General features: G+C 52.7%; 1 protein-coding gene across 1 annotated transcript; it reads right to left on the reverse strand.

Moving 5' to 3' along the window:
* Nucleotides 1-1021: 1021 nt before the first annotated feature.
* Nucleotides 1022-21723, reverse strand: HOMER3 (homer scaffold protein 3). Its single transcript, XM_065699970.1, has 9 exons — nucleotides 21134-21723; nucleotides 10381-10537; nucleotides 9385-9516; nucleotides 8850-8957; nucleotides 5557-5678; nucleotides 4550-4706; nucleotides 3171-3281; nucleotides 2910-2990; nucleotides 1022-2053 (listed from the first exon to the last, which is right to left on the reverse strand). The coding sequence occupies exons 1-9, from the start codon at nucleotides 21136-21138 to the stop codon at nucleotides 1865-1867; spliced, it is 1062 nt and encodes a 353-aa protein (XP_065556042.1). The 5' UTR covers nucleotides 21139-21723; the 3' UTR covers nucleotides 1022-1864.
* Nucleotides 21724-23132: the final 1409 nt, after the last annotated feature.

Raw genomic sequence — 23132 nt, forward strand, 5'->3', positions numbered from 1 at the left:
TGCTCCTGTAGGAATAGAATAGGAACACCGGCATGGGGAGGTAAACAAGTCCCTGGAGTCTTTTGCCACCCAGTTACTTCCTTCCCTTCTTAAATACCCTGAAACAACCATCACTACAGGAGCTCCAGCCCATGCATTGCGAACACTTCATGCAAACAAAAATCATTCAAATTAAGGGGAAACCAACAAAAAAAGCCCAATCCCAAACGAGAAAAGCCTTTCCCTGGCTGTGCAGGCCTGGAAACCTCGCTGTTTCCTCATCACCCCTGGGAAAGGGAAGGGCTTTGCCTGGACATAATCCAGCACACCACGGCAGCGGATTCCCAAGGTGCCAGACCCAAATCCTGCCCTGACTTGCAGGCAGTGCGGGGGAGCTCTGGGTTCCTCTCCTGGTCACCAGGTGAGTGCAAGGAGCGGCAGGCCCTGAGCTCTGCTGAGGTTCAGTGGAGGGTGCTGGGGAGAGGCAGCACTGGCAGCAGCACCTGCCAGTCCCAGAGTTCCTGTAGGCATTCCCAGGATTACTCTGCCTTTGCCTAACTTACAGCAGCAAAGAGGGCAAAAAACCCAACAACAGAATCCAAACCCATCAGGACTCCTGGGAGGTTACCGACTGCTCCTGCACAGACACTGCTGCATCATTCAGCACAGCGCTAACATGCTCCTGGGGAACTGAGGGGGGGCACAGCAGGTGCCATGGGGGGCACAACTCTTTCTTGCTCAATTCCTATGACCAGAATGTCTGTGGCAACTCACACACTTCCCACAGGCCCCTCAGGGCACTGGATCCAGCATGCTCCAAACACCTCCTGGTCTCCTTCCATGTGGCCAAGTGTGGCAAGCTGGCACCCTGACCCTTCATAGGGAGCACTGGGGCTGACATGGAGCAGGGACCCCGACCCTTCACAGGGAGCACTGGGGCTGACATGGGGCAGGGACGCCGACCCTTCACAGGGAGCACAGGGGCTGACCCTGGGGACTGAACCCCAATGAAAAAGAAGGAAAAAAAAGAGAAGCCCAGAGCAACTGTGACTTGCTCCATTTAATTTCAATTGAGTGCAGCCCTCAGAGGCCGGGACTGATGCCAACAGAGCAGTTTGTTGGCCATCCCCTCAGGCATGTCCCATTTCTCAAATGCCTCTTTCCCATCCAAGCCTCTGCTCTTCTCAGCTGAAAGTTTTAACAAGTCATTAAATCCCACTGTGGTGAACTAATAAGAGCTTTAAACCCTGCAGTTCCTTCTCCTCTGGAGGATGCGACTGAACAGTGGAAAAGGACACACAGTCAGGCAAGGACCCTTCTCTAAAGTGGGGCCACTGCTACCTCTGGAAGTGTTACTGGATCCTGTTGAAAAGACATGATGTAGTTAGGGCTGGGGAAGAGGAAAAAGGAGCAGCTCTTGCTCTCGGTGTGCTAGAAGTGCTGCTCCCTGCCCGGGTGGGAAACAGGCAGCTTGTTTGCAAAAGGCAAGTGGTTTCCTAAAAACCAAACTACTGAAAACCTGCCCTGGCTGCTCAGCCTCTTCCCCCAGAACCCTCCCAACTGGGGGAGACACAGTGCCACAGCAGGGGCTGGGAGGGCAGCTCGGAGACAGCCGCTCCCTCTGGACCGTGCCACAGCCATGGCAGGGTCCAGAGAGGTCTGGCTGTGACTTGTCGATGCTCCCTGAAGAGGATTCAGGAGCTCAGGTGCTCTCTGCCCTCTGTCTGGGTGTTCCGTGGGCAGTCAGTGGCTGGGGCTGGTCTCCACAGTGTGCAGGCAGCTGCTGGTGCGTTGGCTTGTCCTGCCCAACAGACCTCGATGTTCTGTGACTGTTCCAGCTCAGGTTCCCCTCCTCTGGAGGCATCTCCTCTGAGGGAGCTGCTGCTCAATTGCTCTCTACCAGCTTGGCCAGTCCCTGCCGGATCTCACTGAGCTCAAATATCTTCACATCCATGATCTCTGCCACCTTGGTGACCTCGTTCTGGATCTTTTCCCTCTCGGCCAGGGTCTCGGCCAGGGTCTGCTCAGCCAGGTGAAGGCGCTGCTCCAGCTCTGCGTTGCGGGTCTCCAGCTCCTGCCCGGGGACACGAGTGCAGTGAGGGGGCTGCCCTGGTGCTGATACACGCTGCCCACACACCACCCCCCTTATCTGCACCAAACAGCCATGCTGCCGCCCCAGCACCAGGCTTCCCACACCCAGAAGCCTGGGGTCCCACCAGTTCTTTCACCAAGAGATCTCCTGTCCTGGGCCACAGCGCTAGGCAGGCACATGCATGCAAGCACGTGTTCCCCAAACCCAGGCACATGCTCGCAGTCGGCAAAGCAGATCTCACATGCCTGTCATCTCCAGGGCTGATGGCATTTGATGTCTGGAGACACTATTCTGCCATGAAAACCAGTGCCTGTGTAAGCGGCTGGGCCTCGCAGCTGATCCCCTTGGTCAGTAGCTGAGAGGTGAACACAGGCAAGCACTGTCCCCAGAGACCACACAACAGATCGGGCTTCCATCTGTGTCCTTGCCCTGAGGTGCAGAGCAGCTTGCATCCCTCCTGCCAGCCAGACTGTGCCAGAGCTCTGCTCCCCAGCCATCCCTGGCCATCCAGCAAGCTAAGCAGGACTTCAGAGAGATGGAGGGTCACAGGACATCACAGATTCTGCTCCAGTCCCATGATGGGGACTACTGCAAGAGCTAAAAGGAGAGTAGGTGAAGGCTGGGCTTGCTATTGCCTGCTCATGGTGCCCCATGTCATAAGTCTGAGGGACAAAGAGAGGGTGGAAGAAGGCAGAGACACTGGCAAGGACCCAGTCCCAGCATCCAGAGGCAGACCATAGGCACAGCAGCTCTACAGCATTCACTCTTTGGCTCAGCAGAGATGGGGACAGATCACTCTGCCATGAGTGCAGAGGTGTCCCAGATCTGCCATCCCTACCTGCAGCTTCTGCAGTGTCTCCTCACGCTCGCCCTCTGTTTCCCATCGGCCACACTTCTGGCTTTTTAGCATCTGGATCTCCTAAAACACAAGGCAGAGCTGTCAGATCCACCCGAATCCCAGTGGGGAGAGCTCCCAGCACTTACCCCAGCCAAGTCCCTTCCCTCCCTCCCCTCTCATTCAAGCTGTAATGACAAACAGGGTGCTGGTGACTGATGGGCCTCCCAGCTTCAGGCTTTTCTCTGCTTTGTGGGGCATTACCTCATCTTTAGCCTTGATCAGTAGTTCCAGCTCCTCCAGGGTTTGGCTCAGCTCTTCCTTGTTGTTCTCACTGGAGGAATCCTGAGTGCCCTGTGACTCCAGTTCTGCTACCTACATGGAAGCAGGCACAGGGGAAGCATGCTCAGAGATACAGGAATGTCCTGACACCTCCTCACCCTCAGTCACCCTCTGTCACGGTTTGGCTTCCTTGCAAACCCAACCAGGTTACAATACAGCAGCAGCTCCCACCCTGCGGAGGAAAAACTTCTGCTCTGCCCGGATCACACAGAGAAACCCTCTATGGCAAAGCCCAGTCTAGAGACCCTGCTTTCTTCTGCAGCTTTGCACTTCCAGCAACATTCAGCTGGTTGACATCAAGCACATGAGCCTACAGCCCAAAGTGATGGCTACACCATTTACATCCCTGGGCAGAGCTTGCCAAGGCAAAGGAGTTGCTGCAGCTCAACCCCCAGCAGAGCTTGAAGGAAGGATTTGCCCCATTCCTGAAAAATTCAGCCCAGCGGCTGGGATGATTCATGTTTGAAATGCACACCAAGGGTTCTGCTGCACCTCAGGCAGGCCCCTGCTGCAGAGCAGAACGTTTGTTGTGTGCAGCTCTTCCACTGTGTGACTCCAACACTGAGAACCACCAGTGGGCACAGTGAATCCTGGAGGATGACTGTTTCCTGGGGGCTGGCCACACAACAGCCATGGAGTGGAAACAGCTCTCAAAACCCCAACTGTTCTAAAATCCTTTCCCAAGTTCTCCACAGTTTTCCCCAACAAACCCAGCCGTGTGACTGTCACTCCTCTGCCCAGATGCACACAGGCCTCCTCAGTTGATCTGGGACCTCTCTGACATTATGTAGGCCAAAAGATCCTATTATTCCAACCAAACAAGGGCTTGTTTGTACTGCACCACCCGAGTTTCATGATGATGCAGCTTGGATGTGAGCTAATTATAGCAGACAGAGGAACCTTCATCCTTCCTGTCAAAAGCCAGAAGATTGTGCTGATGCCCAGCTAAGGGGGGCATGGACCTCACTCAGTATTGCTGGCAGCTGGGAACCAACCCCTGGAAATGGGAAGGAAAGCTGCTCTGCTTTGACTTTGTGCCCTGGTTTACTCCTTCTAATCATGGGGATCCAGCACAATCCCAACTTGCTCTGCAGAAAACAGGAGCTCTTGTGAGAAGCTCCCTAGTTACGTGGCCTTATTCCTTGACACGTTTTCCCTGTCAGGCTCATGCAGCATCCCGGATTTCCATCCCGTCTCCTGCTGACACCCATGGAAACTGAAGAGAATGGGGTCAAGGGCACCATCTGGCTCTGGGAAGGGGCTTCCTCTGGCCTGCTCTGCGAAGCCCCTACGGTGCTCACCCGCTGCCGCAGCGTTTCCGTCTCCTCCTGGTAAGCAGCCAATTGCTTCTTCCACTGGTCCACATTGGCGTTGGCTTCATGGAGAGCAGCCACGAGCTTGTTGTTGTTGTCCTGGAGGCTAAAGAACTCGGCCTCCCACTGGACCTCACTCACAGAACTGTGTGAGAGAACAGGGCAAGTGTTCAGGAGAGCATAGGAGAGTCCCAACATGAAGGGTTCTTCCCCCTGTGCTCACGTGCACCGAAACAAAGCTCCTGGAAGTGCAGGGCAGCTTCTGGCTCCTCCAGAGTTCTCTATTCAGTTTTCACACCACCTCCCGAATGTAAATGCTTCTTCCAGCCCTGAATCTGCATCTCTTTACCCCTGGATAATATTTGTATTTGAGGCCCTCTGTGCTGGCTGGAAACTGCAGAATCTGCACTGTGAGATTAAGAGGGGAAGGGGGGTATGGCTACTATAAAGGAGCTTCATAATGCGGGACTGTGAATCTGGGATTTAAATCCTTGTCATATTTGAGTTTGCTCTGACTAAAGCCCTCCCAGCCCAGGCTCAGGAGAAGGTAGCAAAGAACACTTGCTTTTGATTTAAAAATACTCTAAGTGTTCAGCTGGGAGCTAAAGGGGAGCCACAGGGCAGAATCCAGCCAGAGTCTCTGAACAAAGAGCGGAAGCAGCGGAGACTTTGCTGGTATCATCAGGGGAATTAACACAAATGTAGCCCTGGGCCAGTTGGAAAAGCGTAAGCATCTTCTGGTTATCACAAACTACTGATCTGATCTAACTGGCATCAACTCAGCCCTGCTGTGGGCTCAAAGCATTCTTCCCACACTGCCTGAACAGCGAATTTCACCTCCACCTGGAATACCTTCCTACTGGAGAAGAGGGGAAACTGGTACAGCGGAGGGTTAGAGCAACAGCGGACACAGGGCATTACTCAGCTACCTGAAGTAGCAGCATTGGTTCAAAAGCATTTGGGATGATAGGGACATGCACCAAATCCTGCCTCACCCTTCAGAGAGCATCTTCTTCAGCCGCTCCTTCTCTGTTGTTACCTCCACATCAGCACTTTGGCTTCGGAATAGTTTATCTTCTCCTGGCCCATTGGAGCTGATGATGGGGCTAGGAAGTACCTGGGGATGAAGAAGAGTGGTTACCACACAGCAGTGAGACCCACAAGGTCTCTGCAAACTCACTCTCAGCCCAGGTTCACAGGGCTAGTTCTGAGCCCCTGCACTCCTGTGAGGAGCACTGGCTTTCAGTCCTAATTGCCAGGCAGTGTTGTGCTTGTCTACATGACAAGGGGTGGCAAAGATCCTCAGGTATGGCTCAGCACCAGTGGGCACAGCAACAGCACAGCAACGTGGGCACTCTCTTGGATAGGGAGGTCAGTACCCTGCTCCTCCAGCAGCTGCCCTGCTGCCGTGTTCTCCCTTTCCCTGTGTCCATGCCACGCCGGGGCAGTGACCCCAGTGCACAGATGCGCTGAGCAGGAGGGCTCACAGCCTGCAGGCACCAGCTCTTCCTCCTCCCAACCTGAGTGACTGCATTCGCTGGCTCTCAGCTTCCCCCTGGCAATGCCAGGGTGTCACCGGCTGGAACCCAGCTCCGTGGGCCCTGCACACACTGGAGCTGCTCAAGTGCCTGTCCCAGGGCTTTGCTAAATTCTTAAGAGGATTTCCTTGCTGGTTCTCAGAGCAGTGGAAAGACTTAAACTAAACACAGAGCTGCCAGACCTGGGTTCAGTCAAGCCCAGCTTCTGGACCTTGGGTTAAGACCCCAGGTGCCATTGGGAATGTGTGCCTCAGGCTCAAGGGAAGGAAACTGCTATTGCTCAGGTGACTGTGGCACCCATTTTCCAAAGGTGCGGGAGAAGAAACTCGGTCTCTGCACCAAAGTGTCTCATTTATGGCTCCAGATTCCTGCATACATCAGAGCTAGCAGAGACAAACAACTGACAGCACAGCAGAGATGAACATGCAGAAGCCAAAGCAGACTTCATAGCCTCCAGCCCCTCCAGAAGACCCTTCCTACATGATCCCCTCTCACAGCAGGGAAGCAGCTTGGCACTGACAGGGCAAACAGAGCTATAAAAAGACTCTCTGAGCAATGAGTCTCTGGGCTCCTAAGCAGGGAGCTGTGAGCCCAAGCTGCTACTGGAGTTCATAGGTAGCCCTCAAATGCCTGTGGTAGGGACAGGCACCTGCTTTGGAGTTGGCTGACACCTATAAATAGAGCCAGACATGGCTATGATGTATTAAACACCAGCTTCATGAAGCCTTCCAGTGACTGAGATGGGAGACCTGCAAAACACAGCCCTGCCTCACCTTTACACAAGGTGGGGAAACTGAGGCAGGGAAGGGGCAGAAATTTCTTTTTCTTGTGTGTTGAAGATGCTGCACACTGTTTTGTTGCTTACATTATCCACAGTGACACAGTCTGTGCTGCGGATGCTAAATGGGATGGGGATTGGCCTAAAAGCTACTAGAGGACAGAAGAGAGCTTCTATCCTGGGATTTGCCCAGCTCTAAAAATCTAAAGCCTGAGTAAACTAGTGCAGATGCAGAAAAGGAGGAAGCCCTGATTTAATTTCAGGAGACAGATATGCTCTCTGCTCACTTGCAAACAGAAACACAATCAATTATTCAAGGATGAAATTCAGATTTGAAGCTGTACTAATGCACAGAATGGGAATCAGTGGGACAGCTGGAGAAGGGGTGAGGGGCCGATTTATGTACAGGCTGGAGAAAGCAGGAACTGCAGGACAGGATCTGCATGATCCCATGGCAAGGGACACTACACGTGCCACTGGCTCAGCATGCTGGCCACTGAGACATGAGACAGGCTGAATGGGAAGAGTGAGGTGAAGGTTACCTTCACCCTCCGACCTCCTCATCCCTTCTGCTGCAAGTTGCCATTGCAGCACAGGGGAGATGAACATGTCCTGTTGTGGCACCTGATGAGCTCTGCTGGTGTGAACAGTTAAAGAGGGAGTATCTCTGCTCCCAGCCTCCACCTCCTGGCCAGGGGAGCTGGGAGATGACTGCAGCTGGCCAGAGATCTGCATCAGGACTCTGACCAGACTCTTTTACCTAACTCTGATTGTACCACAAATGCTCTACTCTACTCCATTTGCCACCTATTAGGATGGGGCTTTGAGTTACAGGAGCCAAAAGCTGGGAATATTTTCCTCATTTTTGCCCCCCACATGACATTTCCAGTCTCTGCAGAGCCACCACCTCCACTTCCCCCTCCCTTCCCTGCAGGCCAAGGTACTGTTCACACTCCCTCCTCCTCCTCTGCTGCCACTCCATCTGTATTCAACCCAGAGAACACAATGTCCTCCAACCTACAGCTCCTCTCCTACTGCCAGAAGTGCTGGGAAATGCAGAATCACCTCTGGAGGGAACTATTTGGGAGTTGCTTCAACATGGGAAAAAGCAGTACAGAGCTCTCCACAGCCTATCCTCTCCCTCCATCCCACTGCTGCTGTTGGTTTAGCTACACAGGGAGAAAGGTAACAAGTGCAAGAGTAATGCATGTGAAAACCATCTGTGACGGGCTTAAGCTTTCTGGCTTGGTCTCCTGGGGAAAAGAAACTGGAATGAGTGGCTGTCAGACAGCAGTGCTACCTTAAGGGAGAGTTCCCAAGAGGAGTGCGATTCCTGCTCTCACAGCACATCTTCTTCACAGTGGAAACAGAAAGAGAAGCCTGGCCAGCACTCAGTCACCAGCTCTAAGAAATCACTTTATCTTTCCATGGATCCCCATGGGCAGCCCCATCTCCCATCAGAGACACTTGGAGGAGAACCCCCTGCAGTCCCAGAAGAATGGATGGAAGTGCCACATGTCTTCCTTTCTATGATCTTCAAGCAGGCAACATGCACTCCTGTGTGCCACTTGCCTGTTACTGTCACCCTGAGCCCTGGGAGAGCCAGCAGCTCAAGATCAAAGAATAAAGGAGAAAGAACCACAAGACCCACCAAAGCAGAAACTCCCAGCCAGCACAGCAGGAACCCCCCTACCCCAGCATGGCCTCAGTAGACATCAAATGGTTTCCACAGTTTAACTACCAAAGACGGAGGGGGGTGAACCTTCCCAGGAGCTCCATTTAAGCACTCATTTGTTAATGTGCTTCATGAGCTCCAGCAGTGACCTCAGGGCCACAGGTGCCATCCAAGTGTGAAGCTCCACCCTCAGTGTATGGCAACGAAGCTCTCAGAAAGGGGTGGAAGGCAGAAGTTACTAGAGGACAGGAGCACAGTGGCCGTTTCCCCTGGCTGCCATCACTCAGCACTCATTACCTGGTGAGATGTGATGTTCAGGGCAGGGTTGGTCAGCTCTGTTTTATCCTGGGATTTCTCCCTCGCCAAACGAGCTGCTTCCTTCACTTCCTGGAACTTCTCTGCAAACTAGAGGGGAGCAGAAGAGTCACTCCAGTGCTCCGCCAACATGTGGAACTCACCAGAACTGAGGCCTGGGTCCTCCTCCCTTTGCAGCTCCATCCAACATGCTTTTACATTTCTCTTCAACTAACAATACAATTCAGTGAATAGCCCCTTCCTGGCCATGGTTCTGGCACTCAGTGGGCTTAGCTAAACAGCAGCAACAGAAATTGAGCCTCAAATCCTAATTTGGTTCATGATGTTCAAAAGCACTTTGCAAATTTTACTTTAAAGCTCTTCCCACTGTGCTAAAAGCTGATGGGAGGTGCAAAGATGCTAGGAACAGCATTACATCAGGTTCCTAAAGTCTGCTCTCCAGAGGCTTATCTCCCCTTCAGGGTTTCAGGGACATTCCCCTGCTGGCATCAGCTTCCTGCAGCACCTGCAGCATTACCTGGGAGAGATGCTGCTCGGAAGCAAAGCCCAACCCGTACACGGTGTTGGCTCGGCTGTCTGCCCACTGCCCAAATTTCTGGGATGTCTTCGTGAAAGTCATGTTGGGGGTGATGGTGCTGTTGATGATTGCCTGGAGAGAGAAGCAACAATGAGAGTCAGAGAAAACTCCAGCCTGCTGTGCTGAGGTGGTGGGGTGGCACTGATCACTGTCATCCCTGTGTGCTCTAGGAACTACGGGGAGAAAGTTCTGGCTTTTAATCTGTAAAACAGTAGTTTGGGCTTTTGGTGACCAGAAGTCTTTCTAGTCTGGCTATGTGACATGGACAAACCTCAGCCATCTCATCTAGAGAAAGGAAAAACAAGTCTCAGTGTCATCACCTTCCTCCGTTGCTGGGAAAGAAGATAAGAGGCAGGGAGTCCCTGGGGACTCAAGGACTCGCTAATGTTCTCCATCTGCATGGCAAATAAAACAAAAGGTTTCCACAGCAGTCAGGACTGGCTGTTACCGAACACTGCTGGTTAGGGCAGCACCAAAATAAGTTGTCTGGGAAGATTGCTGAGACTGCCATTGCAGGTCTGCAGGAGGAAGTCAGGAAAATGCCTGTCAAGACCAGTTTATGGAGAGTTACTCGTGTTCTGTGGAAGTGACTGCACAGATGACTCCTGAAGTGCCCTCAACCTCAGTCTACCATTTTATTGTTTTTGAAGGAGTTGGGTTTAGCACAGGATAAAGGGGCTTGGGAAAAGCTTGTGCTTCACACATGCCAGGGGTGAGAAGAGACTGGAGTTGGGAGAGACAACACCAGACCCATCAGCACAGATTCCAGTGTCTAGCACTAAATACACTTGAGCATGGCAGCAGTGTTTAACCTTCCATTCCCTGCAATGGAGATCCTCAAGGGCCTGCGCTGAGAACTGACCAACTTGACACCACAACATGACCAGAACAGGCTGGAGAAGAGCCTGCTGTGATGCTGTGTGGTGCTGCCCCCACCTTGGTGCCCCCCACGCTGATGATCCGGTACACGTTGCGGGTGGCATCATAGAAGTAGGAGACAGTGAGAGCGTGTTTGCTGGCGGGGATCCAGTTCCGTTTAGTGGCAGGGTCAATCTGGAAGACGTGGGCCCTGGTGCTGAAGATTGGCTGCTCTCTGCAAGAGAAACGAACAGGGCTGTCAGGGCACAGGGAGCTGAGCAACAGGGAAAGAGCATTGACTTCCTGGCACTGGAGCTGAATGAAGCACCACCAGCAGCACTTCTGCTCCCTGCCTTCTCTGAGGCAGTGGGTGCCAGGCAGGGCAGCCCCCAAGGACACAGCATCTTGCCCCCAGCAGCCTTTCACTGAGCCTCTGTGCAGGGAGCAGCAGATACCCCCCAGTCTGGGCTGGTATCATCTGGTGTCTCCCTGTCAGGAGAGTCACGACCCAAGTTCTCCAGCATTCCTGTGAGTTGCTTTTCCAAGATCTCTGGGCTTCTCTGTGCTCTCCCCAGGAGCTCTCCACATCCTGGGCACCCTTCCAAAGCCCAGTTTAGAAGCTGGGGGACTGCTGGTTGATGCCCCTGCAAAGTAAAACCCAATGGCTGTTTATGCCCCCATTTGACCACCACTCAGACAGCACAATGACAGCACCTTTCACTGCACGAGTGACCTTGGGCTATGAAGATACCCTTGGCACAATAACAAAGCTACCAAGGGTGTTTACCTATAGGTACAGGTTTTTACCTTCCTCTAGAGATTCTCTATCCTCCTCTGCAGTCTTCAGCCATTTCCAAAGGCCAAAAGCCTGGTTATTTCAGCAGTAACAGGTTATGGCCTCAGGTTAGTAGACCATATATGCATGTTCACCCAAGGATAGGCAAGAAACTTGGCAGCAGAAGCACAAATAGGACTCACAACCTCATGTTTGCGGTATACCTGACAGCCCTTCACAACACAGCCAGTGTGGCAGAGTCATGCTTAAGGGTTACAGTCTTTTATGCTCACCCTGAAGCTTTCTTGCACCATCCCTCAGCACCTTAGCGGGCAGTTCATGGCAACTGCACCAGGTACAGGATTCTCTGGCTGCTGTATTATTAGTACTTCATATCTCCAAGCTGGCACTAGAGGGAAATGGGATGGGATGGAGGGATGGAGGGATGGAGGGATGGGTCTAGGATGTGAGCACAAGCAGGGCTTTCCCCTCAGCACAGCTCTTCCTCCCTTGACTCATGCTTGGGAAGCGCATCCTGCAGCAAGAGGTCACGCTGCAGGGTTCAAAGCAAGTCACTTCACAATGAACGAAAGGAAACACTTCACCACACAATGTGCAGCTGCTGCAGGAAAGCTCTGAACCAAGCACTGCCTGGGCTCTGTAAGCAGTAAGATCTGAGCTGAACTAAGGAGTTGAACCTGAGGCATCAGGATGTAACTCGAGCATTTCAGGAGCAGGAAGGAATGTTCCCATGACACAACATCAGGTGCACTGGGATCTGTGCTTGGCTTTGGTTAAACCCAAGGCAGTGGCCATTACCCAAACCCAGTGAAATGTGATGTGACTGGGAACACCCCCCATGGCAGCTGCACACAGGGCACAGGCACAGCCCTGCTCTGTGCAAGCTCCCCAGATCCACACACTTGTATTTCCTGCCTGTTCCAAGTCCTCACAGCTGCCATGAGCAGCCTTTCCTGTCAATCCACAGACAAATGTACCTGGTGCTCTCTGAACACATCCCAAAGCTTAGGAAGGAAATCAAATCCTCCCTGCTAGCTCCCAGTTTCACGCCTTGGTTCCCAGGTTACAGCCCTGACTCAGATCTCCTGCGACTGCAGGAGGGTCTAAACCAGCCTCTCTTCACAGCTTCCCTGCTTGGTTTTATTCAGCCACCATCTGGTTTTGGAATGAGATTCCTGTTTTCCAGGCTCCAGTGACAGACATGAAATTTCACATGCATCACAACTTACCCTTTGAGACACAGCAGCTATGGAGCAGGGAAAAACTAATGCTTCTGCACCATAACCCCCAAATCCCGGCTAGTGTTGGAGAGAACAGAGGAAGGACATTACCTAGTTGGAGACATTTGTTAGGAAGGGTAAGACTAGAGGCCAATGGAGTCAGGATGTGTCTCCTCCGGCAGCTTCCTCCTCAGGTCTCCTAGCTGGAGTGAGGCTCCCTCTTGGTTTTGCCTCCACTGGGATTCCTTTCAGCTGTTATTCACCACACAGAGCACAGGGTATTCAACCAGGCAGCATTCAGGGGCTCCCTTTGGCCCAAGCTTGTAGTTTGCACTGATTTCTCATCGCTGAACAAGTTTTCTTCCCTGTCCTGGGGGATAAGCGGGTGAGCTGTGCAACTGGAGTAAATCCCCTTGGCAGCAGGCACTGGCTGTTGGGAGAGGGCCACAGAGGAGCCTGGAAGGCTCTCGTGTTTCCAGTCATGCACACGTGATGCGGCTGCATGATGGAAACCCCTCCTCAGAGATCAGCCCTCGCCCGCACGGAGCTATTCCTGTGCTCAGCCTGCACCCAGCGCCAGTGGAAACCCTCCTGCTGACTAGAGCTGTTTCCAGACCAGGTGATGTCCCACACAGCCCCCTCCATGCACCCTGAGCTCTGACACTCCTGACATCAGCCTCCTCTGCCCACAGCGATGGGGTCTGCAGCCACACAGGGGATCCCCACCAGGTCTGCTCCCTGCCCTGTGCTCCACAGAGCCAGGCATGATCCCAGACTCCAGCACTGATGAACCCCTGTGGCTGCCCTGTGCTGTCTCCCCATGACATGCAAGAGCTGTGCCATCATTTGCTTTGTAAATGAGGCTCTGCAGTAAATGGTCCCCACCCTGCTCTCTCCCATGTCAGCTGAGACTGGGTGTCTCAAAAAGAAGTGTAAGAAAGTGAATGTGCACGATGAAAGATGCCTGTAGAAGACACAGAGCCCAGATCTCCAGCCTCTTTGGCAGGTATGCCTCCAAGCACGTCAGCTGAGAGTAACTGAATACCTGGAAACCCCCACTGCCTTCCCACTGATGAGATGACCCCCAGCCAGGAGAGGCTCAGGAGGCCACCCACCACAAAAGCCAGCGTTACTTTCCTTCTGAGCACCTGGAGTGGAAAGCAAACTGCCACTGGAAGCCCTGTCGGAGAGAAGAAAAGCCTTCACGGGGCTAGTTTATGCTGTTTCCACTCCCATGAAGCCGACTTGGCTGCCCTCCTGCCATCACACAGCCCCTGGGCATGCATGTTCTTTTCCTGGTCTCAGGAACACCAAGGGATGCCCCTCTGATGGTGCTGATGGGAAAGGTGTTCTGCTTCTTGTGCCTTCACATTACCACTGTGCCTCGACACTCCTCACACCTCTGTTTGTCCCTTACGGTGTTCCCAGGAGCAACACCACTTCCCACTGGCTGTGCCAGGTCCATCCCTTCCCGTTACAAACACACAAGCCTCGCAGGCTCTCCCACGGGCCTGCTGCCAGCTCCACCAGATGTGCTGTGCTCCCAGGAGAGAGCAAACCGGTGCTCCCAGAGCCAGGGCTTAGCAGCAGCTTCACCTGCCTGTGCCAGGGAGGGAATCCCGCAGCCGCCTCCCTCCGAGGGAAGCAGAACACGCAGAACCTCCTGAAATGATCGCTCCTGTTTCCCTTCTCCTCACTGCAGCTGGAATTGCTGCTGCCAGCCTGCCTGTCCCTCCTAATGGTGATTGCTTTACGTGGCCTCCTCACAGCTACTGGAGCCGCCGGCCAGCCTGGCCCCAGGACACGGCTTTCTAGGAAGCAGTGGCTGAAGCTCTGCAGGTAATGCCCAGGAGAGCTTCCTGCTCTGCTTGGGAACACCACAGAGGTGTTGATGTTCCTTTTGCAGTGCTTGTGCAGGGGGGAAAAAGTCTTTCTTTGTTTTAAATCCATCAAATGGTACAAACTGTATCCAACAAGTACAAGAATGTCATTGTGGAGGACACTGGCCAGCCTGGAAACCTGCCTTTCAGTGCTCACTTGTCTGACAAGGTTAAAGCAAAGCTGTAAGACAAAAGCTCTCCTGTGTTGTGCTGGAGCACAACAAAAACCAGAGAGAAAGAGCAGGGAGCAATGCAAGGCCTGCAGATCCAGAGGCACATCTCCAAGAAGTCACTCGTGGTTATTAAATGGAAGATGCCTCCTCCACCAGCAGGGGCTGACAGAACCCAAGAGTGGCTCAGCAAGGGGGGACGCAGTCAGGACCGCAGGGCACTGCTGGCCATGCAGGGAAAGCTCAGGTACTGCCAGCCAGGGCAAAGATGCATGAGCAGAGCCACGGCTGAGCTTGTTTCAGGCCAAGCTGCTGACCTCTTGTTCCCAAAACCACTACAAAGCATATGAAAATAGCCCTGAAAGGGCCCAGGGCTCAGACTGTTGTGTTCCGTCTCCCTTTCCCCCTGTGTTGTGAGTGTATATGCTGGATACACCACACATCCCTAAATGCTGCCTCTTCTTGTCCTGCTCCCAGCTGGGAGTCCCCATGACCATACCGACATCGTAGCAAAAAGGGCACGTGTAAATAAAGCCACTCACATCCCCCAGGGCTGCCCTTGGCAGAGAACTGAGAAAAACCAAAGCAAATAACTGAAAGGACAAAGATCTGGCTGAGAGACAGATGCGTTCAGCAAGTGCCTGCTGGCAACTGGAAAGGATCCAGGTCCCATTGCTGCCAGCATCTGCTCCAGCCCAAGAGGGAAAGGCAACATTCAATATCCCACGGCCTGCTGATGGCTTAAAAATGACCTGTCCCCAGTGAATGTTCCTATGCAGGCTGCCAGCTACCAGAACCAAGCAGCTAAAACTGAAAAGCAGAGATGGTCTAACCAGTCTAATGTGTTCTCCAAGGCAGCAAGGCACCTGGCTGCAGGATGCTGCCTGAGTAAAGGCCCAAATGTCTCCTCTTGTGGCTTTTCCTGACAGAGAAGCTGGGAGGTCACAGGGTGCTCGGGGAGGACACATGAATATAGGGTATGGATCAGTCATTTCCCATTTGCTCTCTCTGAAGTCTCTGCTCAGTGGTCATTAAGACAGCATTTAAAACTGCATGCTGGTCTCAGTTCCATCTTGGTTCTTGTATTGTTTCCCTCTCTACAGCATCCAAATGGATTTCCTAATAAATAGCTGTTTATTTCCCCCTTACCAGGAAAGCAAATCATTGTTTGTCCTCTTAATGAATGGTTTCAGCAGAGTAGCAAGGAACTGAGCAGTCCAAAAGGACTGAGTTCACCAAGGCTGGAGGAGGGACCCCGTCAGGTTAGGACACACTGAGACCCTGCCAAGACCCTGGAGGAGAAGCATACCCTGCAAGCACTGCCCTGTGCCAAGGAGCTACAGATGGCATCAATTCAGCCCTGCACCAGCACCACATTTTACCTGGCAGGGGAACAGCAGGCATAAAAGTGCCAAGGTCTGGAGAAGACCAAACCCAGCACTGCCCCCTCTGTGCTGTGTAATCTGAACACATATGTCACTGGAGGCATGGACTGTCCTCAAGTGCCCTGTTGGGATGTGGGCTCTGCCCTCCTGTTCACAGGCACATAGGCCTCTTCCCAAGTGGGATCTTCTAAATGAACCCACTGCTGCTCATGCAACGGGGAGAATGCAGCAGGAAGGGAGAGGAGCCACCACCCAGAGAGGGTCTGCACATCTCCTGTTTAGGAGACAGCACCAGGATTGTCCCATGACACACCTGGGTCGTCTGGATCAGTACATACACAGGTATATACACAGCCCAGCTCGCCCATGGTGCTGCAGAGCCTGTCCTGCACACACATACATCAACACACTGAGCAAACCCCCTTCAATTCCTCTGCTGGGGATGTCTTTAACAGGAGGATTTCAGAGAGTCCCCCTCTAATCCTCACCAGAAATGTACTCCCAAGCCTGCAAACAAGCCTAATAGCAGAACAGAAGTGAAAAGGTGAAGGGGTTTTCGGCTGAAGCAAAGGCAGAGCTGGGAACGGTGTTCCCACTGCACCCTCCAGCCTCCTGCCACAGTCCGACAGAGAAATGTGTCCTGCTGTAAGGAATAGCACAGGATAGAGGAAGGGACAGAGAGTCTTTGGAAGAGCTGTCAGCAAAGCATTTCTCTCTCTGTCTAAACTAGCACCGGGGCAGCTCCAGTCTGTTTCACTGCAGGCTCACTCCCTGACCCACCCCAACGTCAGCTGCCCATTGGGGTCTTTGCACCCCAGAGAAACTGTGTTCTACTGCTCTTCCTTTCCCAAGGTATCTCCAATGCAAATAGCATCTCTTTGGGAAAATCCTGTTTGACAGTTCCAGGTTCACTCTCCAGCAGGCTCCTAAACCTAAGGGCAACTACTAAACACCAGCCCTGCTGCCAGAGCTCCACAACACAGAGAGGAAGAAACCAGAGGTTTACTGTTTGCCCCCAGCAATGGCTTCTACACAGGGTGTGGGGAGGGGGCTCTTTGTGGCTGCACACTTGCTTTGTCCTTGTTTCAGATCTTCTGTGCAATGCAGAAGATTTTTCCCACTGACATCCTCATATTTCTTTTGTTCTCGCAATCCTGCCTGCCTGCGAGATGCCCCTTTCGTTACCTGAATTTCTTACCACATCCTGCTCACCTGCCCCCACCCTTTGCTGCAGGACCAGGGAGAGGAAACCCATTTGCTGTGGAGAGAGAAGCTTTTAGAGTGACCATCCCCCAAACTGATATTAACGTTTCTGTCCCGTTTTCAGTTCCTAAGCACAGCGTGTGACAAAAGAGCAGGATTCAAATCTAGACACAAGTGTAAGAGAGAGATTTGGTGGCTGAGCTCGAGTTCAAGGCACCCCAGGGACACAAAGAGCAAATAGGTCTGAAGTTTAGAATAAAGTCTTTGAGCCACTTCAGGCAGCAGCTGGAATGTGCTGGGGAGGCTGAGCTCAGTCTGCATGCACCTCTGTGCTCCTGAATGGGGTTCAGGCAGTGGCATCCCTGGGAAGTCCATATGCTGCTCCCCAGCCTGCACCTCCTCACTCACTGCAGCTTCTTGTTGCAGAGATATTCATTTACTTGTCAGAGCAAGGAGCCTCTGCACTTGCATGCAGAGAGGACAATCACTCCAAACACTGTGCTCTGCACACAGGCAGTGCGTGGTCCCCCTTCATCTACAGACCAAGCCCAAAAGGCCTTGCAAGAAATCAGACCAGAATCAAAGCAGCAGAATCATTTGGTTCTGTGGCTCAGGGGCGGAACAGTTCTGAGCCACCCAGGCAGGGAAGGGCTTTGGGATGCGATGCTCCTGCTGACAGCAGGACCCGCACAGACCTAGGAATGTGTTTTTGCACTGTGGCTGGGCTCAATGTGCAGCCACAATGAGCGAGCCCCCCAAAGAGTCTGTCTGCTGCTGGGAACTTCTCAGTTCTCCCTGCAATCTGCCCCAAAGTCCTTTCCCTGTGCAAGGGCTGGTTTCCAGGGTGGGTGCTCACAGAGCATGTGAGCACGGGGAGCTGTGCTGGGCCCTGGCAGGCAGCCCGTGGCCATGCTGAGTCAGCAGGGAGGCTGTGCTGGTGTGTCAGGGCTCTCCTCTGCCCCAGCACCAGACAGAGCACGGTGAGCTCTGCAGAGCAGCATGGGCCAGGGGGTGTGAGGGAGGGGGTGGCCAGGAATGGGGTGTATGTATGTGTATATGTGTATGTGTGTATGTGTATGTGTATGTGTATGTGTGTGTGTGTGTGTGTGTTGCAGACAGAGCCCCAAATTGTGAAAGGCAGAAGTGGAGCATGGAGGGGTCTAAGAACCGTGCTCTCCTCCTCCACTGCTGTCTGTCTTTGTTTCCTTTTATCTTCCCTCAGCAGCTTGAATAGCTGCTGACTGTATGTCACAGCATCACAGAATCAGGCTGGAAAAGACCCTGAAGATAAGTCCAGCTGCAAACCTAACACTACCAAGCCCACCACTAAGCCATGTCCCTAAGCACCATGCCTACAGAGTAGGTATGTTCCAGAGCATTTCATACTGTCCCTTGATGTTTGGGGAAGAAGTGTGGGTTAATGAGAGTCAAACCTCCTCTCTTCCCCTTTGCATTTCTCCCCAAAGTCTCACCCTTCCTGTGAGCCAGGGACTGGGTGTAACTCCCTCCACAGCCAATGCACTCTACTACTTCACTCTCAGTGGGTGCAGGGAGTATGCTTTGATACTGCTTACCCAGGATTTGGGCACTAGCCTCAGGACACTTAACTGCAAAACTGCTTTGGGAACCAATTTTGGGAGGAGTGTTTCCCAGCCCTTTGTTCTAACCACCAGGCAGGTTTTCAAACCCTTAGCTTCAGCTTTGCCTTCATTCTGTGCTGCATAATGTGACCTTGGAGAAAATGCATAGCTGCTGCTAGTGTCCAGATGGGACTGAAGGAGGCCAGCCCAACTCCCAGCCACAAAGGGAAGGTGCAGCACTGGGGGCCGGCATGGGGCTGCTTTCCCTTCTGCCACCCCCAGCTCCCAGCAGGGCTTAGCACAGGAATGAAAAGCAGCTGCCTCACACACAGCCTGCCTGCAGATAAAGGGCACCAGAGGAACCCTGGCTGAACATGCTCCTGTTGGAGCAGCGTGGGGAACAGCCACAAGCATGCAAGGTCAGGCACAGAGACAAGGGATGGAAGGTGTTTAAAGACACAACACAGCCGAGAGAGAGATGTTTTGCTCTTGGAAACCAGTCTCCACGTAGAGAGCATCTGACTGCTGTGCTGCTGGGTGGCTACAGCACAACCTGGGCACTCGCCTCTCTGGGACAACCGTTACTCCTGCCACTAAGCTCCAGCAGCTCACTCCTTTGAGACACAGCCCCTTGCTGGAAGCCTGCACAGCAGTTCAGCACCAACAGAGCCCGCCTGGGGCTAAGTCATTCTTTACACACTCCAGAAAATATGTCCAGTGATAATTAGAAGCAGAGGAGTGGAGAGAGAAGCACGTTTCAAAATGCTCTATGCCTCCAACACATGCTGCCTCTTCAACCGAAGCTGCAGCACTCATAGTACTCACAGGCACAGCTGCCTGCTCTGATTCACTAGAAAGGCCCCAAGATCTGGGGCTATTTCCAGCCTGCCCTTGCCAGAGCTCCAGAAGCAGCAACAGCCTCTTTGACGAGGCCAGTTCAAACTGCCTGCTCAGCAGAGGTCAGAGTATGTGCCTGCATCTGCCTGCTGCATGTGACAGGCGGGCAAACTCTGTGCTCTCCAAATCAGAAGGCATTAAGTTGCCTCCACCTGTATTTCTATTTGACATCAGCAGTCAGGGATATGTAAGTGGCAGCTGAAGCCTCAGCTAGGACTTAAATTCACCTCCCTCAGGATCGCACGTTATTTACAACTGAGAGGAAGAGCTAATCCCACATTAATACAGCAGATATGCAGGAGTCCACAGAGAATTTATCCAAGAGAACTAGAACATGATGTTACAAAGGAATCTAATAGAGGAATGAAACCAGAATCTCTGCTTTAAAACTAAGTTAACTAAAATCAGCTGCCAGGATGTGCTGTAAGAGGTGATGTACTTTTAATCTCTTTTGTACCCCTAAGTGCTGCTGAAAGCTACTCAATATCCCCATGTGAGCAATGGACAAGTGAAAAGACACTTTCATCTCAGGAGTTAAGTGGAAATAAGGAATTTTGGATGAAAATATTATCTCTGGCTTAAAACCAGTTTTGCTATTACACCCTTACAATTACCCAGTGAAGTGGAAGCAGGCTGAGACAGTGGCACTATCCCAGCACTTCCATGGGAGGTGTTGGTGTCCCTGCAGTAGGTCCAGGAAGGATTCACCCACTGCCTCTGATAAAGAGCTGGTCCAAGGAATCTGCTTGTTAAACCCTCCCTGGCAGTTCCAGAGGTTTTACAGTAACTTCATGGATCAGAGGAAAAGTTACAGGGAATAGGGACACTTTCTGATTTAACCTGGCTCAGCACAGACTCCGCCAGCTTCAAAGGACCTCTGCCAGAATCACACTTCTGTCACTTTTGATTCTTCACCTCTCCTGCCTCTTGACTCTGTGTTTGACTGTGCCATCATTTCATGTAGGCAGTTCAGGAGGAAAATTAGCAGAAGGCAAACAAGCCCCTAAGAATGTTCTTTATTTCTCTTGCATTGTCAAACCCACACGCTCAGAGGGAGTCAGACAGGCTTCCTCCAGCTCCACTGTGCCTTCAAACAGCCACCACGACTTGACTGCTAGAGAAACTCACAACACGTCAAGTCCTTAAAGTTACACGGCTGAGACTCACAACTAGGACATAAATTAAATGCCAGGCTAAGCTGCTGTTGCTATGCCAAAATCCACAGCACAGCCATGCAGCATTATTGCACTCCTGGAAAATCTGAGAGGGATCATGAACTACATCATCAGGGATTTTCAAGAGCTATTTATCCATTTAGAAATGCAAACAGGATCCATTTTACTGAATGCCAAAGTCACAACAGCCAAACTAAATCCCCGATTTCTAACTTCTGGAAAAGTTTGGGAACACAACCCGACTGCAGCCCTCCCCTCAGCCTCTCATTCTGGATTTCATACAACATACAGATTACTAGGGAACTCCCTTACATGCGAGTTTATTTAAAGAGCTTGCAGAGATTTGCAGTTACCTTCTTTCTAACCCATAAAACAAAAGGCAAGTCTAAACTTTAAAGCTTGCGGGGGGGTGGGGGGTGTGCGTTGCAGTTTAAACCCTTCAGTTCTTTTTGCCATTACCTTAAAAACAGCACAGCAGCAATGAGTAATAAAAGCAATGAAAGAATAAGAAAGTGCCAGTCTCACCCCATCTCTGCCGCGTGTCAGCTTCTTTCTCTCCCGTCCTTTCTCCAACCGCCTGGGCTCCTCTCCACGTTTTGATTTATTTCTCCCTTCCTCTTTCTTTCTTTCTCCGGATCCGGATGCTCTTTAAATTTCCTCCGGAATTTCACTTGGAAATCTTGATAGTTTTGCTCCCGGCTCCAACCCGCGGCGATCCCGGAGCAAGCGGGGCAGCGAGGGCAGGAGCCGCGCGGATCCCCCCGGCCCGCGGCCGCGCCTCCAGCTCCGGGCAGAACCGGGCGGTGCCGGGCAGCACCGGGCGGTACCGGCCGCTGCAGCCCGCGGCAGCAGCCCCGGCCTCCCGGGACCCTCCTTCCCCGGCACGGGGCGGGGGTGGTACCGGGACTACGCGGCGGTTTCGGCAGCCCCTGCAGACAAAGCGCCGGCCCCGCGGGTCCCTCCCGAGCGGCGCGGCCGCGTCCTGGACGGCGATGGCTTTGTTCCTTTTTCCCCCTCTCCCTTCTTTCCTCTCTTCCCTATCCGCTTCCTCCCGCCGCCAACTGCCCCGGCTCGGTCACATTTCTCCGCTCCTTCTCCCGACTTTATTCCCGGGGCCGGGGCCGGCTCGGCGGCACCACCTGCCGGGCACAACCGGGGAGAGCCGGCCCCGAACCCCGAGCCTCGGGGCCACAGGTCCTCCAGGCCGCGGACCCCTGCATCCTCGAGCCCCTGGACACCCCAGGCCTCCAGATCCTCAAGCCCCCAGACCCCTTATCCCCTGGACCCCCAGATCTCCAAGCCCCCGGATTCCCAGATTCCTGAATCCCTGAGCCCCAGACCCCCAAATCCCTGGATCCCCAGCTCCTCAACCCCCCGGGCTGGATCCCAGCACTGCACTGGGATTGTAATGGGCACTGGCTGGTCATGGAAACACAAATGCTGTTCTCTCTTCTGACTCTAGACATCTGCTATCAGCAATAGGATGCTCACTGTGGTTCAGGCTCTTACAAAGTCATTTATACAAGTGGAAAATTAACATAAACCATGAATAAATTCTATGAAATGAGATAATACCCTGGGAATAAGAAGGTTGAACAGGGGATGGGAAGTGGGGTGGGTAATGGACAATCAGCCCCTCCCAGTGTGCTGCTGTGGCCAGAGCAGCTCACTCAGCCCTCATCTGTGATAACCAGCATGGAGCTGGCGAGGAGCCTCTGCCCCCCAGGAACCCCTGCAGCTCAAAGGCCACCCTGGCTCTGCTATACCAGGCCTCTTGCCCCACATCCACTCTCTGCCCCCATGCCATGCTGCAACCAAGGACAAAAGGACTAAAACTGCACCAAAACTAACTCCTGAAAGTAGAGCACAGTGTCTTTCGTATCGACCTGTTAACTGGAACTTACCTATGAACTTCTCTTGGAAGCTAATTATTTTACACGTCTAAATTAGGGTAATTAGATCAGCAGGAATTGAGCTAAACCCAAATGCTGGTTGCCTTGTGAGGATTTTCTGAAATGGGGTTTTATATTCCATCTGCACTTTCTTCCACTCTGGGAAGAGCGGAAGTGTCCCCAAAGATGAGAATGGCAATTTTGATTTCCTACGTTATCAGTTCCGTAGCACTACCCGGTCTGCATCCTTAATTTCCACATAGCCCTTTGCATGTAGGGAGCTGGAATACAGGTAAAGGAACCCTGCAAGGAAGTATACTCCCTTTCAAGCTGTGAGACAAGATATACACCTCAGATCTGGTTTCTGCATCGCTCTGGTACAATCACCTCCAGGCAGGTCTTGGCATAGCAGTTTGCCAGCAACTCTCCAGTCTTCTGATTTTCAGCTGTCCACTGTAGATAGTTCTCTTGTCCACACGTCATGCCCATGGCTTCACCTTGCTGGAACGGCTGGTGGTGTTCCCGTTACATCCTCCCATGGGAAGCACAAGCACTGCTGCATAGTAGTGGTGTCAACAGCCACAGTGATCCAGGAATTTGCTTCCTGCAAGTTCAACAACTTCACCTTCCTT

This window comes from Lathamus discolor, chromosome 21 (genome assembly GCF_037157495.1).
Source record: "Lathamus discolor isolate bLatDis1 chromosome 21, bLatDis1.hap1, whole genome shotgun sequence".
Taxonomy (NCBI): domain Eukaryota; kingdom Metazoa; phylum Chordata; class Aves; order Psittaciformes; family Psittacidae; genus Lathamus; species Lathamus discolor.